The sequence below is a fragment of the Leptidea sinapis genome, chromosome 40 (genome assembly GCF_905404315.1).
Source record: "Leptidea sinapis chromosome 40, ilLepSina1.1, whole genome shotgun sequence".
Taxonomy (NCBI): Eukaryota; Metazoa; Arthropoda; class Insecta; order Lepidoptera; family Pieridae; genus Leptidea; species Leptidea sinapis.
In genome coordinates, this window is record NC_066304.1 from 272967 (window position 1) to 296653 (window position 23687).

The 23687-nt window shown below is 36.5% G+C and overlaps 1 protein-coding gene across 6 annotated transcripts in view; it reads right to left on the reverse strand.

Annotated features, from left to right (window-relative positions):
* Positions 1-23687, reverse strand: part of LOC126976300 (ELKS/Rab6-interacting/CAST family member 1-like) — a 52568-nt gene that overhangs the window by 21193 nt on the left and 7688 nt on the right. For 5 of the 6 annotated variants that reach the window (XM_050824573.1, XM_050824576.1, XM_050824571.1 and 2 more), the window contains exons 2-5: positions 4899-5048; positions 4029-4125; positions 2140-2195; positions 631-882 (exon numbers count right to left, since the gene is read on the reverse strand). In XM_050824573.1, coding sequence (XP_050680530.1) covers positions 631-882; positions 2140-2195; positions 4029-4125; positions 4899-5048 — 555 coding nt within the window. The remainder of the gene's footprint in view (positions 1-630; positions 883-2139; positions 2196-4028; positions 4126-4898; positions 5049-23687) is intronic. The other variant, XM_050824574.1, reaches the window with a different exon arrangement.

Consider the following 23687-nt stretch of genomic DNA (forward strand, 5'->3'; position numbering starts at 1 on the left):
ATTCAATTAGTATTGACAACAAAGCGACTCAAGCGATCAAAGAAGTTCACCAGAATCATGGAAGACATTTTGTTCTCAGACATGCAATGATGAATACGAGCCGTTAGGAAAGAAAACAATTGTCGATCTGGAACACTTTCCATTAAAACTAACTCTAGCGTTTCTGATAAGCTAAATACTGATAGAAAGTTTTCCAGCTAAAGTCGTCTCATGATCGGGCGCCTACGTTGTGATACATTTATCTGTGAGACAAGATGACGACTAGATGAGGCTGGGTCGTGTGATAACTAGTGATAGGTGACGCGGGACTAAAGCTTTACTGGACGATGAAATCATTGCAATCACATCGAAAGCGAAATATCAAAGAACAAATTTACAGAAAACAACCTCGACAGTCTCAGAACACGGCGTAATCTCACACGATTCACAATCTTAAAGCCTTAACAAAATATAGTCCATAATCTCTTAAAATTTAACATTACACAAAAATATCATATTGGCTCTAGAGGACAATAGACACCGCAGTCACAGAGTCGTCGCGTATTTATAGTAGGGACTTCTCAGAGCGGGTTTGATCTGGAGCGGCCGCCCGTCTGTGGTGACGCGTTCGTCGTTCAGCAGAAAACTTACTTGTCGCTTGAAGGGCTCGGCTCTATCGTAAAGCGAGGCGTGTGAGGGCGCGAGCGAAAGCGACGCGTAGTTGGATAACTCGCTCTCGAGTAGCGCGACTTGCCGCTCCAGCGTAGCGATGCGCGCCTCCTTGGTCTCGAGCACTGCCGTGAGCGTGGCGCCCGTCGAGCCCCCGGGCAGCCCTGCCGCAGACAGCGCGCGCTCCAGCTGCATCTGAAGCGCCCGCAGCGTTTCCGCCGTCGACTTGAGCTCCTGCCACACCGAGTCGTTCAGCCGCGGCGGCCGCCCGCTAACGCCACACGCCACACGCCACCGCTACGCGTCCGCCTACGATGGGGCTACGTTGCCCTCGATACAAGCGCGGATCCATCACGCCCGACCGTTATTTTATAATAGAACGCAAAACAATTAAAGACAATACAAGCCCAAAACACGCTTATGGATTCTTACCACAGTTGAAGTACAAGATAGTAGCCAGCTTTTATATTTCAAATCTTAACTGGCTCACAATCACTGACTGATAAAACATAAGATACTATACTACCTCGAAAGATTTCAAATTAAATTCGGAAGACTTAACAAATTCGTACACATTATATAATAAATAATTTTTATCAATCAATGATCACAGTGAAATATTTTTAATTTCAAAATGAACATGAACAAGACCAGAAAATATGATTATTTTGCAAAGTACTAAGACACTCACTTTAATTACCACATGACTAAGCACCAATGAACTGTCTGTAATAGATCCGCGCCTGCCTCGAAAACTGGCACACTGTGCGACACGCGACTGAGACATACGACAGCGACTGCGACAACCGACACGACACTACATTAAAAAGCGTCTCACACAAAAAGCTTTTGGTATTTGGGAAAGCTACTAAAACGTCACGTGTTTTTAAACACGTTCTGTGTGCCGTGCCGCTGTCGTTCGTTATAAGGGCGCACCGCAAAGTGTCCGCGACCAACGCAACCCCATGCGACACAGTTTAAATTTGAACTCAATTAAACCAATTATTTGAGACGGTCTCCGCTAGGGTTCATGTGACGGGGTCGTAATGAAATAAGCATGCAATGCCGTGTCGGAGTTACGTGTCGCAATTTTGATGTGTTTCGGCCGAATTGTTGGTAAGAACGGACGTGTGGGTGGGACCGGTTAGTATAGTGCTCGGGAAACAAGCTGGGGGTGGAAGTGAAGTGGAAGCAATTCAGATCTGAAGGAAGCCATCTTTGGAACAAATAATAGGCGTCGCGACATAGTTGCTTGAGAAATGAAATGGTAAAGAGCAACACTAAGAGAAACAGTGGCTTTGATAAAGGTATCACAAAATAAAACGCCCATGTGGTTTTAGACCATATACGAGGAAGCATAACACGTGCACAATTGCGTCTATAAAGAATGCAGGATACACTTTGCCTGATTAGAAATTGTTCCAAGGATTGGATTGATTCTTGGAATAATTTCATTGTACGACATGCAATACAGTCATAAGTGACAATTACCTGTTTTTGCGCCATTGCTTGCATTTGCTGAAACATTTGCCTTTCCTCCTCCTTGCCTGGAATTCGAGATTGTTATTTTTTTTCGACTTCTTTTAGATGCTATAATTATTATTATTATGCTTAAAGCTTGTGAAGTAAGCATATTAGAAAGGATACTCAAAAATGGTATGATTACAGTCCAAACTAATATTATTAATATTTATAAGTAGGAAATAAAGGGGTTTTAGGTCAGTTTGCTAACATATTATTGTAAACTTAATTTGTATAAGACTTGTTATTTGCTATTTTATAATGTAATGTTTTCATAATTTTATTGCTCAAATACTATAGAAAATGTAACATATTAACGAAAACTGTTTTTCCACGATAACATTGATATTGTTCAATTTCATTTTCAACGACTACAGCCCAGTCAGTGGCTAGTCACTCTGCCCACCGAGCTAGAGGTCCGAGGTTCGAGTCCCAGTAGGTGCAAACTATATTTACAATATAATTATTATAGATGTATGTTTCCGAGTCATTTATTTATTTGTTATTATGGATATTTAAGTAAGTATATCGTTAAAATACCGTTGCTTTGTGTCCATTATAGTACAGGTTCTTCCTTGTTTGGGGCAAGATAATTTGTGTAATAGTTTGTCAATATTAATTTATTATTTTCTATTTATGAATCTATAGTTGTACTAAGATTGCGCAATTAATTATGCCAGGCTAAATTGGCTTTTTTTGGATTTTAATTAAATATTTATAGAGAAAGGCGAAGGATTGATTTATTCAAGATGTGGTGTTGAAGGCGAATGTTAAAAATTACTTGGACGGCGAAACGCATCAATGCATCGATCCTGAACCAGCTGTGAATAAAAAATCGCTTGTCCACCTTATGCAGATAACGAATTCTTTTATATTTTGGTCACAAAATGCGAAGAATCGGCGAAAGTTTAGAAAAACTTATTGTGGATGGAAATACCGAAGGCATAAGATCACGCGGTTGTTTTCCAACTAGATATAATATAATATAATATTGACAACTTTTACACAAATTATCTTGCCCCAAAACTAGGCATAGCCTGTTCTATGGGTACGAGACAACGATATATTAACTACAATATACTTACTTAAACATACATAAATACATATAAACTTTCATGACTCGGAAACAAACATCCATATTCATCATATAAATGATTACACCTAGCGGCATTCGAACCCGGGACCTCTAGCATAGTAGGGTCGTCAGATGGACCAACCAAATTTAATACTCGGCATGTAAATTCTCTGCGGTTGTAAGAGACGTGCTGGACAGAAACCGGTGGAGGCAAATCAGATGCTACAGATGCAGCCATAAAGCTGACCACGATTCTTCGATATGAGCGACGGACCCCAGAGTGAGAGAAATTTAAAGACACACATTAACCACAACTACCTCCTCCTCGCGTCGTATTCCTCATTGCATTGTAGGGTCGTGATTTCTCTGAGGATTCAACTTTATGACAATAGTTCGCCATCTGTGTCTGTCTTTAGCTATGTGCAGTGCGTCATGAAGTCTGGTATCCAGAGATTTGCTGATTTGGTCAGACCATCTTATAGGGCTGCGACCTCTGGGGCGTCGTCCGTCTACCTTCCCAGTAACCATCAGTTTTTCGAGGTTGTGGCCATCTTTTCTGGCGATAGAAAGAACTCTAAGATTCCACGGAGGCAGATGAATGAGAGTCTGTTTTTTACACCTAGAGTGTTAAGGATGGATTGGTTGGTCCAAAGGATTTGAAGCATCTTCCTCTAGCACCACATCTCAAAGGCATCAATCCGATCTCTGTCGGCCTTCTTTAGCGTCCATGTCTCAACCCCATAGCTGAAGATGGAAAAAATTAGACTGTTAAACCACAACTTACCCATCCCTTTATTCTGTAGCATTTCCAATAGTTTCTTGATGCTCTCATCTCTGGCCTGCAACGTTTGCTTTTGAGTCTCTATCCTCAGCTCCAATTCCTGATAAAATTACTTAATACTAATTACTTGATAAATTGTGAGAAGTAGTTATAAAATAGTCTAGAAAGTGACAGGAGGAGACGAAGATGTAAGGAGATATAAAAGGCGATGTCTGTCCTGGCATTGATACACGTCTCTCCGTTCCACCTACACACAGCCGGTCCGAGGTTCGAGTCTCCTGGCCCGGCCTATGTCGCTGTAAAAGCCTTTAGGGCTGACATAGAGGAGGTTTTTGGTCGGTAGAGAGTCCGACATATGGGCTGTTCTGTCCAATTATTCATTATTGTTGAATAATAGTCATTGTGTCATTAATCGTAATTTATCCATAGAAGCTTATCAAATTGATCTATTGAATTTTACAATTAAAAAAACAGTGGTATTAAAATTTGTAATAAAAATCTCTTAACTTATTTCCTAGAATAGATTATAAAAATAAAAAGACGTAACTTCCCAATATTATCAAATGTCTGTGACTATAAAATTTTGCTTTGCCCTTACACTCACACATTTATGTACTTGTACATCGTGTTTTGTGATACTGTGACTTAAAATAAAAATATCAGATCATCGGTCCATCTTGTGGGAGGCCTACTAATACTGCGTCTTTCAGAATGTGATCATCATTCGAGGACATGACTTCATCTGTTCACTGCCCTCAAACAAACGGCCATTTGTCCGTCGAACTATGTGCCCCGCCCACTGCCACTTCAGTTTCGCAATCATTTGGGCTCTGTGACTTTGGAGACTAGAATAAAGACTAACTCTTATTGTACCTTTATAGTATCCCTTAGTATAGCTATTTCTCTCTGCAGATGTTCATTTTCGGCGTAGAGCGCTTCCAGCTGTTGCTGCAATTCTGGTGCCGGTTGTCTCATGCGCAGACGCAGCTCCTCTTCCAACTGACGTACGAGCATTGCTTGTTTCTGAAAGTTTTGACATTTTAAATCGCTTGTAACAAGACACTTACTCTTACGATAAAATTATTATTAGACTCGGGATTTAATTGTTTAAATCAAATCAAAATCTCTTTATTCATCTAGGTCAAAGAACACTTATGAATGTCAAATTTTACCATGTACCTCCATTTCAGAAAAGGTTCAGCTTTGATAAGAAGAAGTGGCAAGAAAGTCATTGCCACTCTTTTGAATCAACATTTCTAGTTTCGTCATTTTACAGTTTATTTTATTTCCAATATTTATGTAAAGTGATGCAACAAAAATACTGAAACGTCAAATACTGAATGTCTAAAGGCCGTTCCCAATATACTATCTACAGATAGAGATAAATTACTACCTTATACTGTCAGTAATTAGCTGTCAATAATCTGAAGCTGTCCCAATATACCCGATAAGTCATTCTTATCGCCTTATATAGGGACGCGTGAATGGAAATTTCCATACTTCAATCGCTGGTAACCTATACGTCGTCCCATCGACAGACAGCGTGTACGGATAAGGTGAGTTACCGTCGATAAGTTTATTGGGACAGAAAAGTAAGAGATAGACTGAATATTGGGAACAGCCGTTACATGAGTAGGTAAGCCAAAAACGTAAATTTTATTAAATAAAACTTGAAGAATGATAACTATTTATTTTGATTCGAAATAAACCGTTCTTTGTTATTACTAATTTATCGTTTTTATTAAGGAATATTTTTTTTTATTTATTTAAATTATTAATTAGACCTACTACTTAATAACGAAATATTTAAAGGTAAAATTAAGATTGACATACTGATTGTGTATTTTGAAACACATACATTTTAAATGAACCCCGGTAAAATGAACACCAACACAACATCCCAAAAAGAACACGAAAAAATTGCATTTGAAATACACACTGTTTTCGTTAATTAAAAGCTTTTAACGCAAAATCAATTTCCAAATGGATTTATTTATTCTAAAACGATTTTTCATTTTGTGTCTTCTACCGCATTTATCACGGGGAGTTCCTAAGAGCAGTTTCACCTGATTCCTGCCACAGAATTCCACGTTCGCACGACACGCCAGAAATTAGGATATCATCCCCACCATCTGGATGTCGGGTTCTCCACAGTGCGGTTTTCAAGGATCTTTCTTTAACGCACTACAAAGCTGTGGAATGAGCTTCCTTGTGCGGTGTTCCTCGGACGATACGACATGGGTACCTTCAAAAAAAGGGCATACACTTCTTTAAAGGATGCCAACGCTCCTGTGATTCCTCTGGTGTTGCAAGAGAATGTGGGCGGCGGTGCTCACTTAACACCAGGTGACCCGTACGCTCGCTTGTTCTCCTTTTCCATAAAACAATTTTTTTATGCTTAGTTATATTACATTGCTTAGTTATATTAATTTTTTATTCTTGTAATTTCATCTACACAGAACCCGCGGTGTGTATCAAAATTAGCACTTTCCTGCTTTTTCCTTTATGTTAATAATCGATATATTGAAGGTTAGGCGAGATAACCCACATGTTGGAATCCACTTATCGGTGTAGTTTCGGTAATTTGGGCACATTCATAATCTGTTATAGTGTGAAACCCGTATATTAAAGGTTTTACAAATCCGTTTAAATAAACTTTTCTCTGATAAAGACATAATGTCGACTTAGAATGTTACACAGTTTAGTTATTTGATAGGTATACAATGTTGGTTTGAGTGCAGCATACACCCACTCAAGTTACTAATATAATTAAATAAGGGACGAGACAAGCAGGACGTTCAGCTGATGGTAATTGATAGGCCCTGCCTATAACAATGCAGTGCCGTTCAGGATTCTTGACAAACCCAAAAATTCTGAGCGGCACTACAATTGCGCTCGTCGCCTTGAGACATAAGATGTTAAGTCTCATTGGCCCAGTAATATCACTATGATGATGATAAGTGATGACCGCCGCCCACATTCTCTTGAAACACCGGAGGAATCACAGGAGAGTTGCGAACGTTAGAAAGGTGTACGCGTTTTTTGAAGATGCCCATGTCGTTTCGTTCCTAAAACGCCGCACAAGGAAAATGGTTGTACGTGGAAGAAAGATTCTTGAAAAACGCATCCAGATGGTGGGGAAGATATCTTAATTTGTGGGTGTCATTCGAAAGTGGAATTTGGTGGCAGGAATCAGGTCTAACAGCTCTTCTTTTCCAGCTTTAACAACTCTCTCTTCAATTCCCCGTGGCAAATGTAGAAGACACACAATGAAGCGACGTCTCTACGCAACGCCAGGTGATACAGCCGTTCACAGAAGACTGGATCCTTGACAATTCGAGCAACACTGCGTTGCACGTGGTCGAAGAGTTCGAGCTGATACTGGGGTGCACCAAACCAGATGTGACCATGTGGCCATATGTGGCCGGACCTGCGCTTTGTAGAGCGCTAGAATATGGGCCGGCTTGAAGTATTGCCGTGGTCTATTTATGACGCCGAGGAAGCTTCTTCGCAGCTGAATTCCAATCCAGGGAAGATATTAGTTTTTTTTAATGCTTACAGTAGCACAAGGTGCTACATTAAATAATATTTGTGTAAATCCGGGTGTTACCAATTCGATATAACTGAATCATTGCTATTGGCATTTCAGCAAGAAAGTTCTGTAGTTGCAGAAAAAAATCATAATTTTTGTAGCTTTTTAGCCAGCATTGTAATACAATGTACAGTACCTACGTAATGAAGGTCAATGGTAATAATTGTAAAATCTAACAAAAATAATATGTTGCCTACACATCCCATTTTTTTTATTTCGGAAATTTTCGTTGCCAATATTTAACAAAAAAAAATCTTATTGAATCTACTGCTACTTCGTAAAGGGTTGAGCTAATGAGAATAAGAAGCAAGAAACTCATTGTAACTCTTTTAAATCTAAAATTACATTTTTATCGTTTTACAAATCATTTCAATTACAATATTATAATATGTAAAGTGATGCAACAAACATCTCAAACGTCAAATAGTCAATGCCTTGCTTCATAACGCGGTGTTAATCGTTTAAAAAGTGTTTTTTAATATTTTTTACTTGCGTTTTATGTAAAAAATATACCAATTATAAGTTATAGTTGAAATCCCTTAAGCGACGCATGTGAGCCAAATATTTTGACGTCACAAGCCGCCCTTTGCCCTAAATACAACCCCATTCAATCGATCGTGGCTTTCAAGGGCTTCCTTTGAAACAATCGTAGAAATCCTATTGCTTTTAGTACTTTCACTGATAATATAAATACGTTTGTGAAACAAAATAGATACATGTTGCCTTTCTTAGAACAAAACTTTTCTTTAATAATTGTCAGTGCGTTTTTGTTTTACTGTTTAATTGTTTCACATAAATAGCGTAAATTGGTGTTACTCGGTTATTGCCTTATTTAAATATTCTCTATTTTTATGTCTGTTATCAAAACTTAATTTATTATGTAGCGGTTACGTAGATTACCGGGTATTAGAGTAAAAGAGATCAACAGACAGTTGAGCCACCGCTATATTACTTCAATATATAATCTAAGCACACGGTACACATTCCTCGTAGAACGCCCATTTTCGTAATAAAGTTGAACAGATTGTAGACACTGTGCGGGACTAAGTCTTTCCCATAGATGTATTCTACTGAATTAAGTGTTTGCCAATGAGAAAGAGTCAGCATATAGTATGAGAGTGTGTTAGAGCGAGATAGACAGACGAGACCATTTCCTTACACGCTATCGGCCTGTAACGGCCTGATGTTTTTTGTTAGCGAAAGAAATCTCGCTTTTGTGGAAAGACTCCGTAGTAGTATTTTTTTATGAAAATAAGGGACGAGATGAGCAGGACGTTCAGCTGATGATTATTGATACGCCCTACCCATTACAATGCAGTGCCACCCAGGATTCATGAAAAACCCAAAAATTCTGAGCGGCACTACAATTGCGCTCGTCACCTTGAGACATAAGAACTCAAGTCTCATTTGCCCAGTAATTTCACTAGCTACGGCGCCCTTCAGACCGAAACGCAGAAATAGGCGCCGATAGAAGATAAAATATAAGAACTTGTCGGGAATGTAACCATTTCGTGTGATGTACCTGGATGTAACTCATCCATGAAAGAAAATCTTCAGAATTCACACTGACACAAGAAATCAGATTTTGGTCTCGCTTGATGATTTGCATTGCCAATCTACTAACGTCACTGGGGTAATATATTATCTATGGTCTTTCCATTATGAAATGCCAAACTAAACAGGAATATACTGAATGCCCTTTTCTTATATACATGTTACCAAATTAAAATTCAAAAGGAATGCCTCAGACCTGAGAAGAATGGGCGCAACAAACTCAGCGGGGTTTTTGTCCATCAAAAAATATGTTTACAAAGTAATATTGTACAATTAAACTTATTATATAACCTGAGGGCGGTCGCTCCATTCCCAATCTGTGGTATCATTGATAAAGTGAATATAACATGAATAAAGTTAAGTCAAAAAACGTGGTTTGCCACACAAACATTATTTAACAATTCTTTTGAATATCGTAATACTTTTGTTTTGAACATTTTCTGGGATCTTGTTGTAAAAGCATATACATTTATTCGCATTTACTAGTGTAACCAATTAGAATATACTATATAATATATAATTATATATATCTCATAGTTATGGCAGGGTTTGTAAGAATCATTATCGTGACCGTTTTTTCTCCGACTAACTTTGCAAATCCGACTACCACGAAAAAGTCATTTCAATTTTCAGGTTAATATAAAGCCTATAATACTCACAAATAATATGAATTTCTATTGGTAACAGAATTTTCAAAATCGGTTCAGTAAATCCAATGATTAACCTCTACAACCTCACAAACTCATAAACTTTACCTGTTGATAGTGTTTCGACTAATTTTATTAAAGTATTTATTAAGCTGACCCCGCAGCCTTCGTTCTGTCCATAATAAGAACCAATAAAAGGAGTAGGAATTAAAACAAAAATACGGTTTTGTTAAATTTTGTTTTTAAGTACGCTTAAGAATGATCTATATATTAGCTATTAATTTGTTAGGATTCGTATTTTCCTTTATAATGATGAATTAAGGTTTTTAATCTGGATCTCTCGTAAAAGAAATGTTTATTTTATATCCAACCAAAACGTTAATAAAATTAAACCCAAAACTTTAAATCCTCGTTCATAACTTGTAAAGATATAAAAATAAAATAAATAATAGGGCATAATAAAAAAAATATTTTCTTTAAAACTGAATCAAATTCCGGTGGGAAAATCAACTAGTGTTTAAAACACGAATCTTGAAATGTATCTTGAGATCTCGAAATGTAATTGGCGGAAGCTGTGACTTATTAAAACAACTAAAAATGCATTTCAACAACTGGTTGTATTATGTGGGCCGTTGCCGGTTTCATAGATGGATGAAAAAAAATATTGTTCACTGTGAGATGGTGAAGTAATTTCACTAGCTCCGGTGCTGGCATCATGTACCAATGTGTCTCCTACCGGAATACCGCTGGCATTGATTAATTTTATTTTTTAAGACTATATTTTGGGTGTTACGAATGCTTAATTTTTTATTTACTACGAGGTAACAATCCTTATAGATGGCAGTGAAGTGAGACCTCAATCAGCACCCAGCGAAACAGATGACATTCAAACAGAGATTCATTAAAAATTTATATGCGTTGATTTAGGACTCGAGTCTAAATAAAATCTACATAAAACGCTAACCTATTAAGCCAACAAACACTTTAACTAAACGTAGTGTAGGCCGTTAATAAAAGGAATATCTCGACTTCTTTCGCTGGCTGCAGACTCGAGTTGCCACTAGAAAAATCTCTCCAAGATGGCTGCAAGTTTAGTGACCCCGAATGCCTGCATAAAATATTTTAATTATATCCCACCCCGATTAAACGCTGGCCGATTTAAATGAGGAATAAAAAATTCGATAATTTTAAATTTATAAATTAAATTTATTAATTTATATATTGATAGTAAAAATAACATAGTTGTAACGTTAGCGGCGAATAGTAATGGAAAGATATAGTTAGAACCATGTAAGAACGATCGCATTGTAAAATCGTCATAATATATTCTAACAAAACGCGTACATAGATTAGCTATAAAATTTATGTAGTGTATCAATAAACGCAGGTATAACGGGTGACCTGAATTTTATTTAATGATCAATACAAGTAATTTATTCCAGCACCGCTACGCTAAGTAGGCAAATCCTTCAAATCCTGCACTACTTCAAATCCTGCATATCCTTCAAATCCTGCAATGAGAAAGAAATAGAACGTAGAACTAAAAGCACTTGGAATAAATACTGGTCGATGAAGGAAATTTTCAAATCAAATTTGCCAACGAAGCTTAAAACAAAAGCTATGGAGACCTGTTTAATGCCATGCCTCACTTACGCTTGTCAGACATGGCCTCTAACCTATAGAAACTTAGAAAAAATTAAAGTTTGTCTGAGAGAAGTTATATGGGGCTAAGAATAAGAGACAAAATTAAAAATGTCACAATAAGAAATAAAACAAAATCAAAAAATGTAGCCTTATCTGTTCTGCGTTTAAAATGGAAATGGGCTGGACATATACAAAGAACAAAAGACGAAAGATGGTCCAAAGTAGTAACGAATTGGTACCCTATAAATAGGAAACGAAATCGAGGCAGGCCTAATAAGAGATGGAGCGATGACATAGTAGAAACAGCAGGAAAGATGTGGACAAGAATAGCAAGAGACAGGAACAAGTGGAAATCAATGGAGGAGGCTTTTACCGCTAAAGGCGGTCCTTATGTCGAAATTAATAACTAATTATAATAACAAAATTTATATTTTTATTTAAAATAGTGAATACTAACACATACCAACAAATACAATTTATAAGTAAATATCTTAATGTATAGATGTAAGGAAATAAAGCTATAAATAAATAAAATAATAAATAATCAATAAACGCAGGTATAACGGGTGACCTGAATTTTATTTAATCATCTATACAAGTTACCTATTCCAGCACCGTTACGCTAAGTAGGTAAATAATTTATAAGGAAATCCAGAATCAGTTCCTGAGCAATAAATAGGGAAAATTTGTTTTCATTCATGACGTCTTACCTCTGATAAATTTAAAGCATCAATTGTAATGTTCGATGGGGAAATATGAATAATTTTAAGATTATTTTATTTATTGAAGATTATGGTAACAGACAGTGCAAAGTTTGAAATTAATCCGACGTTTAGAAGGGATCGAAAATTATGAGTGTACATAAGACTTATATACCTGTTATTTCGTAGCAGCAAAAATATGGATTAGGTACAATTAATCAAATCTATTTATAAATGAAAAAAAGGATAAATATTATCCTTACATTACAATTATTGATATAAAAAGGTAACTTCTCACACAATTTTGTGGAAAAATATGTTTTTTTGAAAAAGATAAAAATAACACGGAAGCCTTGGTTCTTTGAATTTTTCATATTAATTTTGAGGTTATGTGAAAAAAGTGTAAAATCAAAAGTTGTAGATCTTATATTACCGACAGTTTGCTGTTTGACTTTTTTCCATAGGACTTGTAGTTTCGCCGGAAATGAAGAAAAACCATTTTTTACCCTAGAATCTTGTGTTATCAAGAAAAATATACTGAGATCTATAACAATATTTGTAATATCTTAATATTATTCGGTTTAATCGGTTTAATAAAAACATATCGAAATACGTTTACGAAATTTGCTGGAGCTAAATAGTTAATACGTAAATACAAATACTGCAAAAATACTAACGATTTCACATGTTAATGCAAAGCTTGGAAAACAAAAAATATCTAACCGTTTTACGTTTAAAATTATGATTATCTCATAATATAATAAAAAGACTTGGAAAAATGTATATAATATGGTTTTCAAAAAAAGCTATTTCCGAAATACGGTTTTTGGTGATTTAAGTTTGATATAAGGGTTTTGTTTAATAAGCTGGTTTTGTGCAGATTTTTCCATTGCCGAGTCATTTGAATATAATTTTGTTTAACAACACCTCACAAAACGAGCGTACCTTTTTGTAGGTACCTACGCTCATCTCGCTTCAAGTTTTACGGATTTAAAGAGTTAATAATGGTTATAAAAACAACATCCATTTAACGATTACACAACGAACGAAATGTAAACCGTTTTTTTATACACTATAGGTTCTATAAAACGAAATTTATTTGAAACCGCTAAAGCACCGCTAGTAAATAAATAAAATCAATTCCCAAACCAAATCAGCAACAAACAATTTACGATACAATAAAATTGTTTTAACATTACTTAACGCAACGCACGAACATTGTAATTTGAAACAGGGAATTATAGTTTAAGCTTTCAGCCACTTAATTCACAATACGACTGATATTTTGTTTGAATCCTCTCAAGATTAGATTATAATTGATACGAGTATTTTTGAGCACTGGTTTTGGTGGATATATGGTACTTACTGTTGTTGGGACGCAACGAGATTACTCCGTACTCGGCATATTCGGCGTCGATATAACCATCTAGTGACAGTAGAGTAACGGCGGTTCCCAATATTCAGTCTATCTCTAACTTGAGATAAAAATCGTAACTATCGTTGACTTTTCTGTCCCAATAAACTTATCGACGGTAACTCACCTTATCCGTACACGCTGTCTGTCAATGAGATGACATATACAGGGTGTCCCGTAATCAGTGGACCAACGGGATACCCGTGATAGGGGTGGTCATCATCTATCGAAAACACCAAATTTTACTGTTCTAGGGCCAGTAGTTCAAAAGATATGATTTTTTAAGCATTATTTTGAAAATTCTACCCTTATCAACACAAAAGTTGAAAAAAAATATTTTTTATTTTTATTTTGCCCTGTTTCTTAACTTAAGGTGGCTGAGGAAACATGTGTCTTCACAATTAAATCCATTTTTGTGAATAAATATTGCCAAATTAAAAATTAAAAACCAAAACATGCGCAAATATCAAATAACTAAATTTGCAACGTGATGTTTGAAGCAAGCTAGTGCAAAAAAAATGTATGACAGCCTTGCGGACCATTATTTAAAAAACATCTGCAGTTCATACTGATTCCAAAAAGGTATAATTAATCATTATTGTGAAACAATAAAAGACAATAATTATTTTAAATCAACATTAGATAGCAATTTCTTGGCGGAATTTACAATAAAACAAAAGTAAATAGTTAGAATTTTTTTATTTATTTCTTATAATAAATGTTCGAAATGTCTTCCTCTTACTCTAAGGCATAGCCGGCATCTTCTTATAAAATTTCTTTTTAAACTTTTTAACGCCCTTTCATTATTTTTGACTTTTTCACTCACCACATTCAGTTTTTGTCTTAGCTGTCTTTCGTTATCGTTAACGGTTTCATATACGGATTCTTTAAAATATCCCCATAAAAAATAATCCAATGGATTAAGATCAGGTGATCGAGCTGGCCATGGGATTGTACCTCCTCGTCCAATCCACCTACTTGGGTAAGACTCGTTTAAATATTCCCTCACTTGTCTGCAATAATGAGCGGGTGCGCCATCATGCTGTAACCACATCCTCTCACATACCTCCTGTGGTACATTTGCTAATAAATTACTTAAGTCATTTCTTAAAAATTGCAAGTACCGAGCACCATTAAGCCTCGGTGGGAGCTCAAATGGACCAATAAGTTTACCATCTAAGATTCCAGCCCACAAATTGACTCCAAACTGGTGCTGGAATCTATCTTCTCGTACAATACGTGGATTCACAACAGCCCATTCATGTAAATTATGAATGTTAAACACTCCAACTCTTTTAAAACACGATTCATCGCTCCATAATATTGAATTGAAAAATAGTGGATCTTGTCGGCATCGGCGAAGCATCTCTGCACAAAAATCTATCCTCCGTTGATAATCAGCAGGTAATAGTGCCTGCACTCGTTGAATATGATAAGGGTATAAACTGTTTCTTTTTAAAATGCGATGTACTGTTGTTTTTGCTATACCAGTACGTCTTGAAATACGACGAACACTCGTAGAAGGTTCTTCTGTCACTTCGGCCAGTATTTGAAGTTCATCGACTCTTCTAGGTCTTCCCACGTTGTTTGCAGCTCCGGGAATTCTGCCTTCTAAATACGCGTTATTTACACGGAGAAAAATTCGATGATCCGGATAGCGGTCGCGATTAGGATAGCGCTCACGATACGTACGGGCTGCTTGCCGAGCGTTTGCATTACACAGACCGTAAATAAAATACATCTCAGCATATTCACGAGGAGTATAGGTATTAGGCATTTTATAAAATCCGGGCAAACAGTATCCAAATCACAAAGACAAACAAGGTCCAATTCAAGCGTCAGTCACCAAAAAAAAGAGTCGTAATGGTAGCGAAGTAAAAAACACGTGTGCAGCTACGAGCTATGAGCAAGTCTCTGATGAAACTAAGAATAATTTGAAAAATTAGGGTGTGGGGATCATAGGCGTCGGCCAATAGGACCCCGTAAACGAAAAAGGTACCTGAGCGAGAAAGAGATAGCATATTGTGTTATCTCTCTCTCGATAACAAAATAATTCTCAGAATAGATAGCGCTTAAATGTTTCTCGCAATTGGAGTCTAAAATTGGTTATTAAGTTATTTTTTTTGTAAAATGTAATATTGTTATACCTTTTTGGAATCAGTATGAACTGCAGATGTTTTTTAAATAATGGTCCGCAAGGCTGTCATACATTTTTTTTGCACTAGCTTGCTTCAAACATCACGTTGCAAATTTAGTTATTTGATATTTGCGCATGTTTTGGTTTTTAATTTTTAATTTGGCAATATTTATTCACAAAAATGGATTTAATTGTGAAGACACATGTTTCCTCAGCCACCTTAAGTTAAGAAACAGGGCAAAATAAAAATAAAAAATATTTTTTTTCAACTTTTGTGTTGATAAGGGTAGAATTTTCAAAATAATGCTTAAAAAATCATATCTTTTGAACTACTGGCCCTAGAACAGTAAAATTTGGTGTTTTCGAGAGATGATGACCACCCCTATCACGGGTATCCCGTTGGTCCACTGATTACGGGACACCCTGTAGATTACCAGCGATAGAAGTTTGTATGGAAACTGCAATTCACGCGTCCCCATATAAGGCGATAAGAATGACTTATCGGGTATATTGGGACAGCTTCAGATTATTGACAGCTTGTTTCTGACAGTAGAAGGTAGTAATTTATCTCTATCTGTAGATAGTATATTGGGAACGGACGTAAAACATCATAGCGCTCTTTCGACGCTATATAAATCGTAGTAAACTTTCACGAGATCGAATAATAAGAAAATTCATACTCGGCACTCAGTTCCGCGGTCATTTGGAAGAAAAGGAGAGACAGTTCAATACTTCACTACAAGCTTCTGCTTGCAACTATATAAGGCGCAAATTCGGCCTCACATGGAGTACTTTTCTCAACGTCGGGCGCCCCCCAGTACCAGCTTCTTCCATTTGACCGCATACAACGAAGAGCGGCTCGAATCTTCGAGATGACTTGCAATTCCAAACGGCTTAATTATTTGTGTTGGGTAGAGATTTGGATTCTCTCTGCATCTTCTACAGCATTTATCACGGGCAGTGCTCAAATGAGTTGTTCGGGTTGATACCAGCGGCCGAATTCCACCACCGAAAATTACGTCACAATACTAAATAGCGGATGGTATTTCACGCTAACTAAGCCACTTTGTGGAATTACCGGCTGCTGTTTTCCTGAATCGATACGACTTAGGGACCTTCAAGAAGGGAGCATACTCCCACCTTAATGGCCCGCAACGCATCTCTTGACCTTTGATTTTGCAAATGTCCATGAGCGGTTCCTCACCACTCCCCATTACGTGACTGTCTTGCCCATTTGCCCCCGTATATAAAAAAATAAAAATAAAAATAAAAATATCTGACACAAAATTTTCGTTACTTGTGAAACGTGTTGTGTTGAGCAGTTTTCATCCAAAGCAAGTGTTTGTGATCCAAATAAACAGATATTTTGTAATTTACATATTGATATTATATACTGGATATTACTCGGAAGTTTGTTGTAGAAGCTGTTAGACTTCCCCATAAACGAATTACTAATTTTGTTGTGTTGTGTTTGTTGCAATTGAAGCTTGTGTAATGTAATAATATTAAGTCTTGTAAATATAAGTATTTACAAGAATATTTAGTTAAGTTATAAATAATCAATTTCGGTTACATTTAAAATAGAATTCACTAATGGCTTCTGTGTCGATAGTAAATACGATAGTGGCTTGGGGTCGGGGGTCAAAAGCCTATGAGCATTTGGATTGATTCCAAGTTTTGTGTATCATATGGGCATTGAAATAAACCAAATATTTATGACGACAAATGAATAAAGTTTTGTTGGGACCAGAGAGGAATAAATGTCCTACTTTATTTGTATCTAGTTGGAGCGCAGCGGAGACCAATTCTTAATTCGAGGCCTGTTATAATCACTTAGACATTTTTCAATGTAAGTAATATAGTGTACAGTTTTGTACCTTACGTTGAAAAGTTTAATGATACCAAAGGCTAATTTTGTATCCGTAACTTAAGCCATTGGCTCTTTAAAATTCTGTTATGATTATTAATTAAATTTTAAGAAAGGAACTGTTTTGGCTAGTGTTATATTAATTATTTATCATACCTATACTCGTATAATATAAATAGCTGTAAGTTTCTTTATATAAATGAATACATATATTCAGGCGAAGCTAGTTTAAAGCGAATAAATAACAAAGCATATAATACTATATATATCTACCTCGAACAGCTATGTGCCGCGTAATATAAACAAGTTAAAATTAACTTCGTGTAAAATTAAAACATGAGTGAATCATTGCTATTATTATACGAGCTTAGGAATTTACAACTCGCGGTATATGACAGCAGGCTCCAATCAGATTAAATAAATTTATATTCTCTCTGTAATCTTGTTTGTTATTCTGTTAGTAATAATAATAATGATGTAGTAGAGTTCTGCTAGAATAATGAACGCTTTCTACATTCTATCATGTATGTCAGCCTAGTACAACTCTCTAATAAACAAGCGATAGACTCGATTGTATCAAACGTGCAGTCATTGATAGATTGACAGATGACGGCTATAATCTTGTAAAAAAACGGAGTTAGCCGAAATCCATTACATTTTGAGCAACTGTTCGCTTTCAAACTCAGCCAGATTATACTTCTTCCCCAATCGCCGTACAGTAATTAATACTATTGCTAACTTATGTCATATCACTGCACGTTTCATACAAAAAATTTTATTTTTTACTTAGGCACTCCCGTCTCTTATTACGTAGTATTTACATCCTCTTTGATGTATATGTAAGGTTGAGACTATAAACTTAGTATACTAGCGTAATAGACAAACACTCGCCTCATTATCGAGGGACTAAATTTAAAATGTTCATGTGTGCTAGTTTTACAGATGTGTTAGTGAGTTAGTGAAGTGTGTAGTATTTTGCTTTTGGTCAATCAATTTGACAAATATTGATAAACGGCGTCATATTCACGTATACAATATTTTATTATTTAACACATATTTTATTAAAATTAATATAATCTTTAGAAAATAGAGTGTTTACTGCGTATTTAAAATGTAATACCAAATATTTTAGTGAATATGTTCTACGAAAATAAACACTACGAAAGTAGTATTAAACAATCGGTTTTTCACCTGTGAAATGTTTCTTTATTTGAATTGTTGCTGTATACACAACACAAATAATACAGAACACAGAACACGGCTTTGACAATATACGACCTAAAGAGCCTATATACCTACGACATAGAGCCGCACGCTAGCGTAGGCACTGACACCTACTTGTTCCACGCCGCGCCGTAGCCGTTCAGAACTCGTAGGTGAGTAGCGCCCACTTAAGGTGATTAAATTTCTCTTTTTTAAATATATAATTTGTTAGTCTTAAATTTTAAAATGTCAATAAATATTTACTTTAATTTTAAGATTATTTTTTTATAATCACGGTTGTTTTAACCCCTGTGTTCACTCAATGTCACCATTGCAGCGCCACGCTGTAGATCATTTGAGTTCATTTCTATTAACAATACAATCTACGCAAAAAAATTACATAGTGTTATATATCTTGTAATAAATTACGGACGTAAGGAAGCTCATTCCACAAGTTAGTCGTACGTGACTGTTAGTTCCATAAAGACCTCACTGTGGAAGACAGAACGCTATAGGCAGATAGTGAGGATCCATTTGCATCCTTGCACCTAAAGTAAAATGAAAAAAGTACTGTGTCACCGCGGTCTTAAGATTTCCTTGCGCACTCGTTTATTGCGCTGTTTCATCTGGCCCATACTTCTATACGGATGTGAGGCGTGGACTATTAAAGAAGACCTCAGGAAACGTATAGAAGCCTTCAAAATGTGGGCATAAAGACGTATGCTTGCCATTAGCGTCTAACTAACAAGGTCACGAATGTGGAAGTTCTGCGACGTTCAAAAACGCGAACTCATGCAAACCATCGAGATGAGGTGAATCGCATATTTGGGGCACGAGAGGTACGAACTCCTACAACTCATCATGATGGGAAAGAAGAAGTCTTGGGCTGCGCGACATCCGACAGTGGACAGGAATCGCGAGTACGGCAGAACTATTTCACCTCGCGAAGAACAAAAAGTTAAATTTACAAAGCTGACTGCCAACTTTCGCTAGTCGGAGAGGCACGCGAAGAAAAAGATTTGCATCCGACTCTAACTTGACCTATTATTTAATGTCCAAAGCCCAACACCAACTCACCTTTGAATACGCGGGTCTCACCCTAAACCATTATCAGACTACGATCTGGGTCAAGAGCTGGTACTCAAGATGTGCTTGAGTCAACAATCGTAGAACGGTTTTCACTTTAAATCTCTTAGAAGCTATGCTTATACGAAAATTCATACTTATATTCTGGAGAATAAGAGATCAAGTTGGATATTGTGGTTATCCTATCTTATTGAGTTTATCCCATTTAATTAAGATTCTGTGCCCGAAGAGAAGACAAGTACTGTCTATTAGACATCTGGAATTTTGACAATTCATGTATAGTCAAAATGACAGCACGATAATGCGTGAACAATTATTTATGTCAATGTATGTGTTACCTAGTTTAATATTCAAAATACTGAGAAGCGATTCCAAGTCTACAGTTACAACTTGTCAATCAAAATCAGTAACAGTAGCAATAGATTCGATTTCTTCTTGCATGCTTGGTCCAGCCTAGCGAAACTCTCTAAGAAAAAAGCGCTTCACTCGATTGTTTGAAACGTGCAGTCATTGATCGATTGACAGATGACGGCTATAATCTTGTAAAAACGGAGGTAGCCGAAATCCACTACGCTTTAAGCAACTGTTTGCTTTCAAACTTAGCCGGATTACACTTCCTCGCCATTCGCCATACTGTAAATACTACTGTTTCAAAATAATGTCAAATTACTGCACATTTCATACTATACTAAATTTCAATTTTTACTTAGGCCTCTTATTACATAGTATTTACATCCTGTTTCGCTTGCTCTTGCAGGCTTTAGTCGTCTTTCTTCTCGGTCGATACGCTCTTGACAGAGCGGTCGTGATAGTCATGATGTTTCAATAGGGCCAGATGTGATACGCCTCACAATGTTTTCACCATCACCCTCTGTTAGTGGTCATTCGAGTACACTACATTTCCAAGCCAGGATAGCAAGCACGTGAAATGTCAGTAAGCTAGAAAACTAGTACTTCGCTTACTTGAATTCGTGTAAACAAAACTAGTTTCATTTCTAAGCTAGTTTCGAGAACTAGCTTGCTATCCTAGCCTGAAAATGTAGCCCAGTGTAGCCCTGGCATTAGTCGACTCAAGCCGACACTACGCGAAAGAGCGTTATATAAGTGAGCGTCAGTTTAGTTTCATTAAATATCCAACAAAATGAAGAAAAAGAAACAAAATCCTAAAGAAGTGTTCCCATCTAAGATAGTCTTGCTTACAAAACTTACTTGATCGGTGTCTTTAAATATTACGATCTTCTGTCAGACTATAATTTTTTCTATACTCTGAAATGAATTACCTCACCTACCTCAAACTATGTCAAATTCAAACAAAATAAATTGTGTTGTCAGTCTTATAGCCTAAACACATGATCCGATTTGGAACGGCGAGACCATCGGACTTTCCAGTGGGCGCCCTGCACCAATTGGTCCGGCGTAGTACTTGGTACCGTCTGGATGGTAAAAATAATAATTTTACGCCAATTTTTTGGAGAATGCGACATACCATAGAATACGGTCCGCTACCAGACCGCGTCACATGGTTCGGCCGTAGCAAATCCGATCATATGTTTGGGCTATAATACAGTGATAAAGTCAGAGCCACGCCTCGTTATCACACTAGTGTTTTAAGTAAAAGAAATACAGAAGCTGTCATTTCACCTTTGAATAATTAAGTAATAGATTCAGTTTTCAACGTGAATTACACAGCGTTTTTCATTCACTCGTTCCTTTACTATATTCGAGTCAATTAACTATACTGTTTCCGCCTATCAATCAAGATAAAAGAGTTTTAATAGGCGTTTCAACTCATTAGTAATTCAAGTTAGATCAAGTCAACAGGTTTTACTACCGCCCACTTCTGGCTTCGCGCCAAAACTGGCAGACGTCAAGGCTGCAATCTACAGAGTAACTAAAATCGGCTGCCAAATCGAAAAAGGCAATTTTCAGTTTATATTACTTTCGCACTCCTTCGATAGATGGCGTAACAATTTCATTAAATAAGAAACCTAATTTGTATTGGCTGCAGGCAATTGGAATGGGAATTCGTGGTGAGTAGGAATAGTAAAGATAAAATAAGTCGAAGGCATGACACATGACACAGTCGTTTTCATTATTGGTGTAATATAGATAATAGATTACTATTTCTCGAGTACTAATGCTTCGAGTAAAATAATTAAAATCTACAACAAATATATTTTGACTCATTATTTATATGATTACAATAACTGGTCAATTGTCCAGCCTTATTAATAGTAATTATTAAAATGAGATCCATACTGGACGATAAATAACAGTAGGAAACATCTATAAAATCAGTTTGATGCAAAAGATATTCTCAGAGTAAGTTACAAAGGAAGTGAGTTATTACCGCCGATGTTGCAACGCGTATTAAACATTTGCTGAATGGATTTTATTTATCCCAGCTGTAAATACTTAACACTGATGTGATAAAATTATCACATATCATGTGATATTTATTGTAAACTTCTTAACTAAATGTGATTAATTTGTTGACTGTTCAGTTTTGATGTTATACTTTATTGATCGCCCTAGAGAAACAGTATGGGATTGATTTTTATGACAAAGGTAGAGAAACAATTTCAGGGGTCATCGGGTCTTACGATTATAATCTGACATCGCCACAGGACTTAAAGAACCATTGTCAAGTTTGAAATAGTAGTAATTACAGTATCGCGATTGGCCACGATATATAATCTGGCTACGTTTGAAAGCGAACAGTTGCTTATACGTCATATTAAATGGATTTCGGCTCCTTTTTTAAAAGATTATAGCCGTCATCTGTCAATCTGTCAATGACTGCACGTTTCATACAATCGAGTGAATCCCTTTTTTCTTAGAGAGTTTCGCTAGCCTGATTTTTTTTTTCTATAATATATAATGAACTTGTGCGGTGTTTCCGGGACGATACGACATGGGTACCTTCGAAAAAAGCGCGTACACCTTCCTTAAAGGCCGACAACGCTCTTGTGATTCCTCTGGTGTTGCAAGAGAATGTGGGCGGCGGTGATCACTTAATACCAGGCACGCTCGTTTGTCCTCCTATTCCATAAAAAAATATAAATACATTGAAATAGAATATAGTTACAATGAAAATAGTAGAATTACAATTAGAATTAGAATTAGAATTAGAATTAGAATTAGAATAGAGAATTAGACAGGAAGTGGTGCGTCTCGAATCCCGAACTAAGCTGACTGATCTCTCATTGTCTCTTATATTAGGTCTTACAAAATGCTAGTAAGGCGTGTTGTTAGTAATAGTTTGGATGAGGGATGCCATTATCCAACCTATTCCGGCGATCTTGATCATATCCTTGGTCCATCAGCTTGTAAGGTGCCTACCAACACTACGTCTACCGGAACGTGGTTGCCATTTTAGGACTTTACTGCCCCAACGGCTATCTGTCCGTCGAGCTATGTGCCCTGCCCACTACCACTTCAGTTTCGCAACCATTTGGGCTATGTTTGGTTGGTCGGCTACTTTGGTTCTCCTACGGATCTGCTACTCATATCCTCACATCATAATTATTGGTAATCTATGTCTTTTTTGAAAGGTTTAATTAAATAAACAGTTTTATCAACATACCAATCACTGAATACCGAATAACCGTTAAATGTAAAATCAGTTTCAAGCCTTGACTTCGACTAACAAGTTATAACCTAATTTCAACAATAAGAGCGATGTTAAAGGCCTCCTCATAAACAACAGCAATTAATTTTACAAGCAACATAATGTCTACATTTACAATCATATCTGGAACGCACAATTCTTATTATGCTGTTGGCTTTTCTCCAGAATGGCCTTGAATAATCCGTC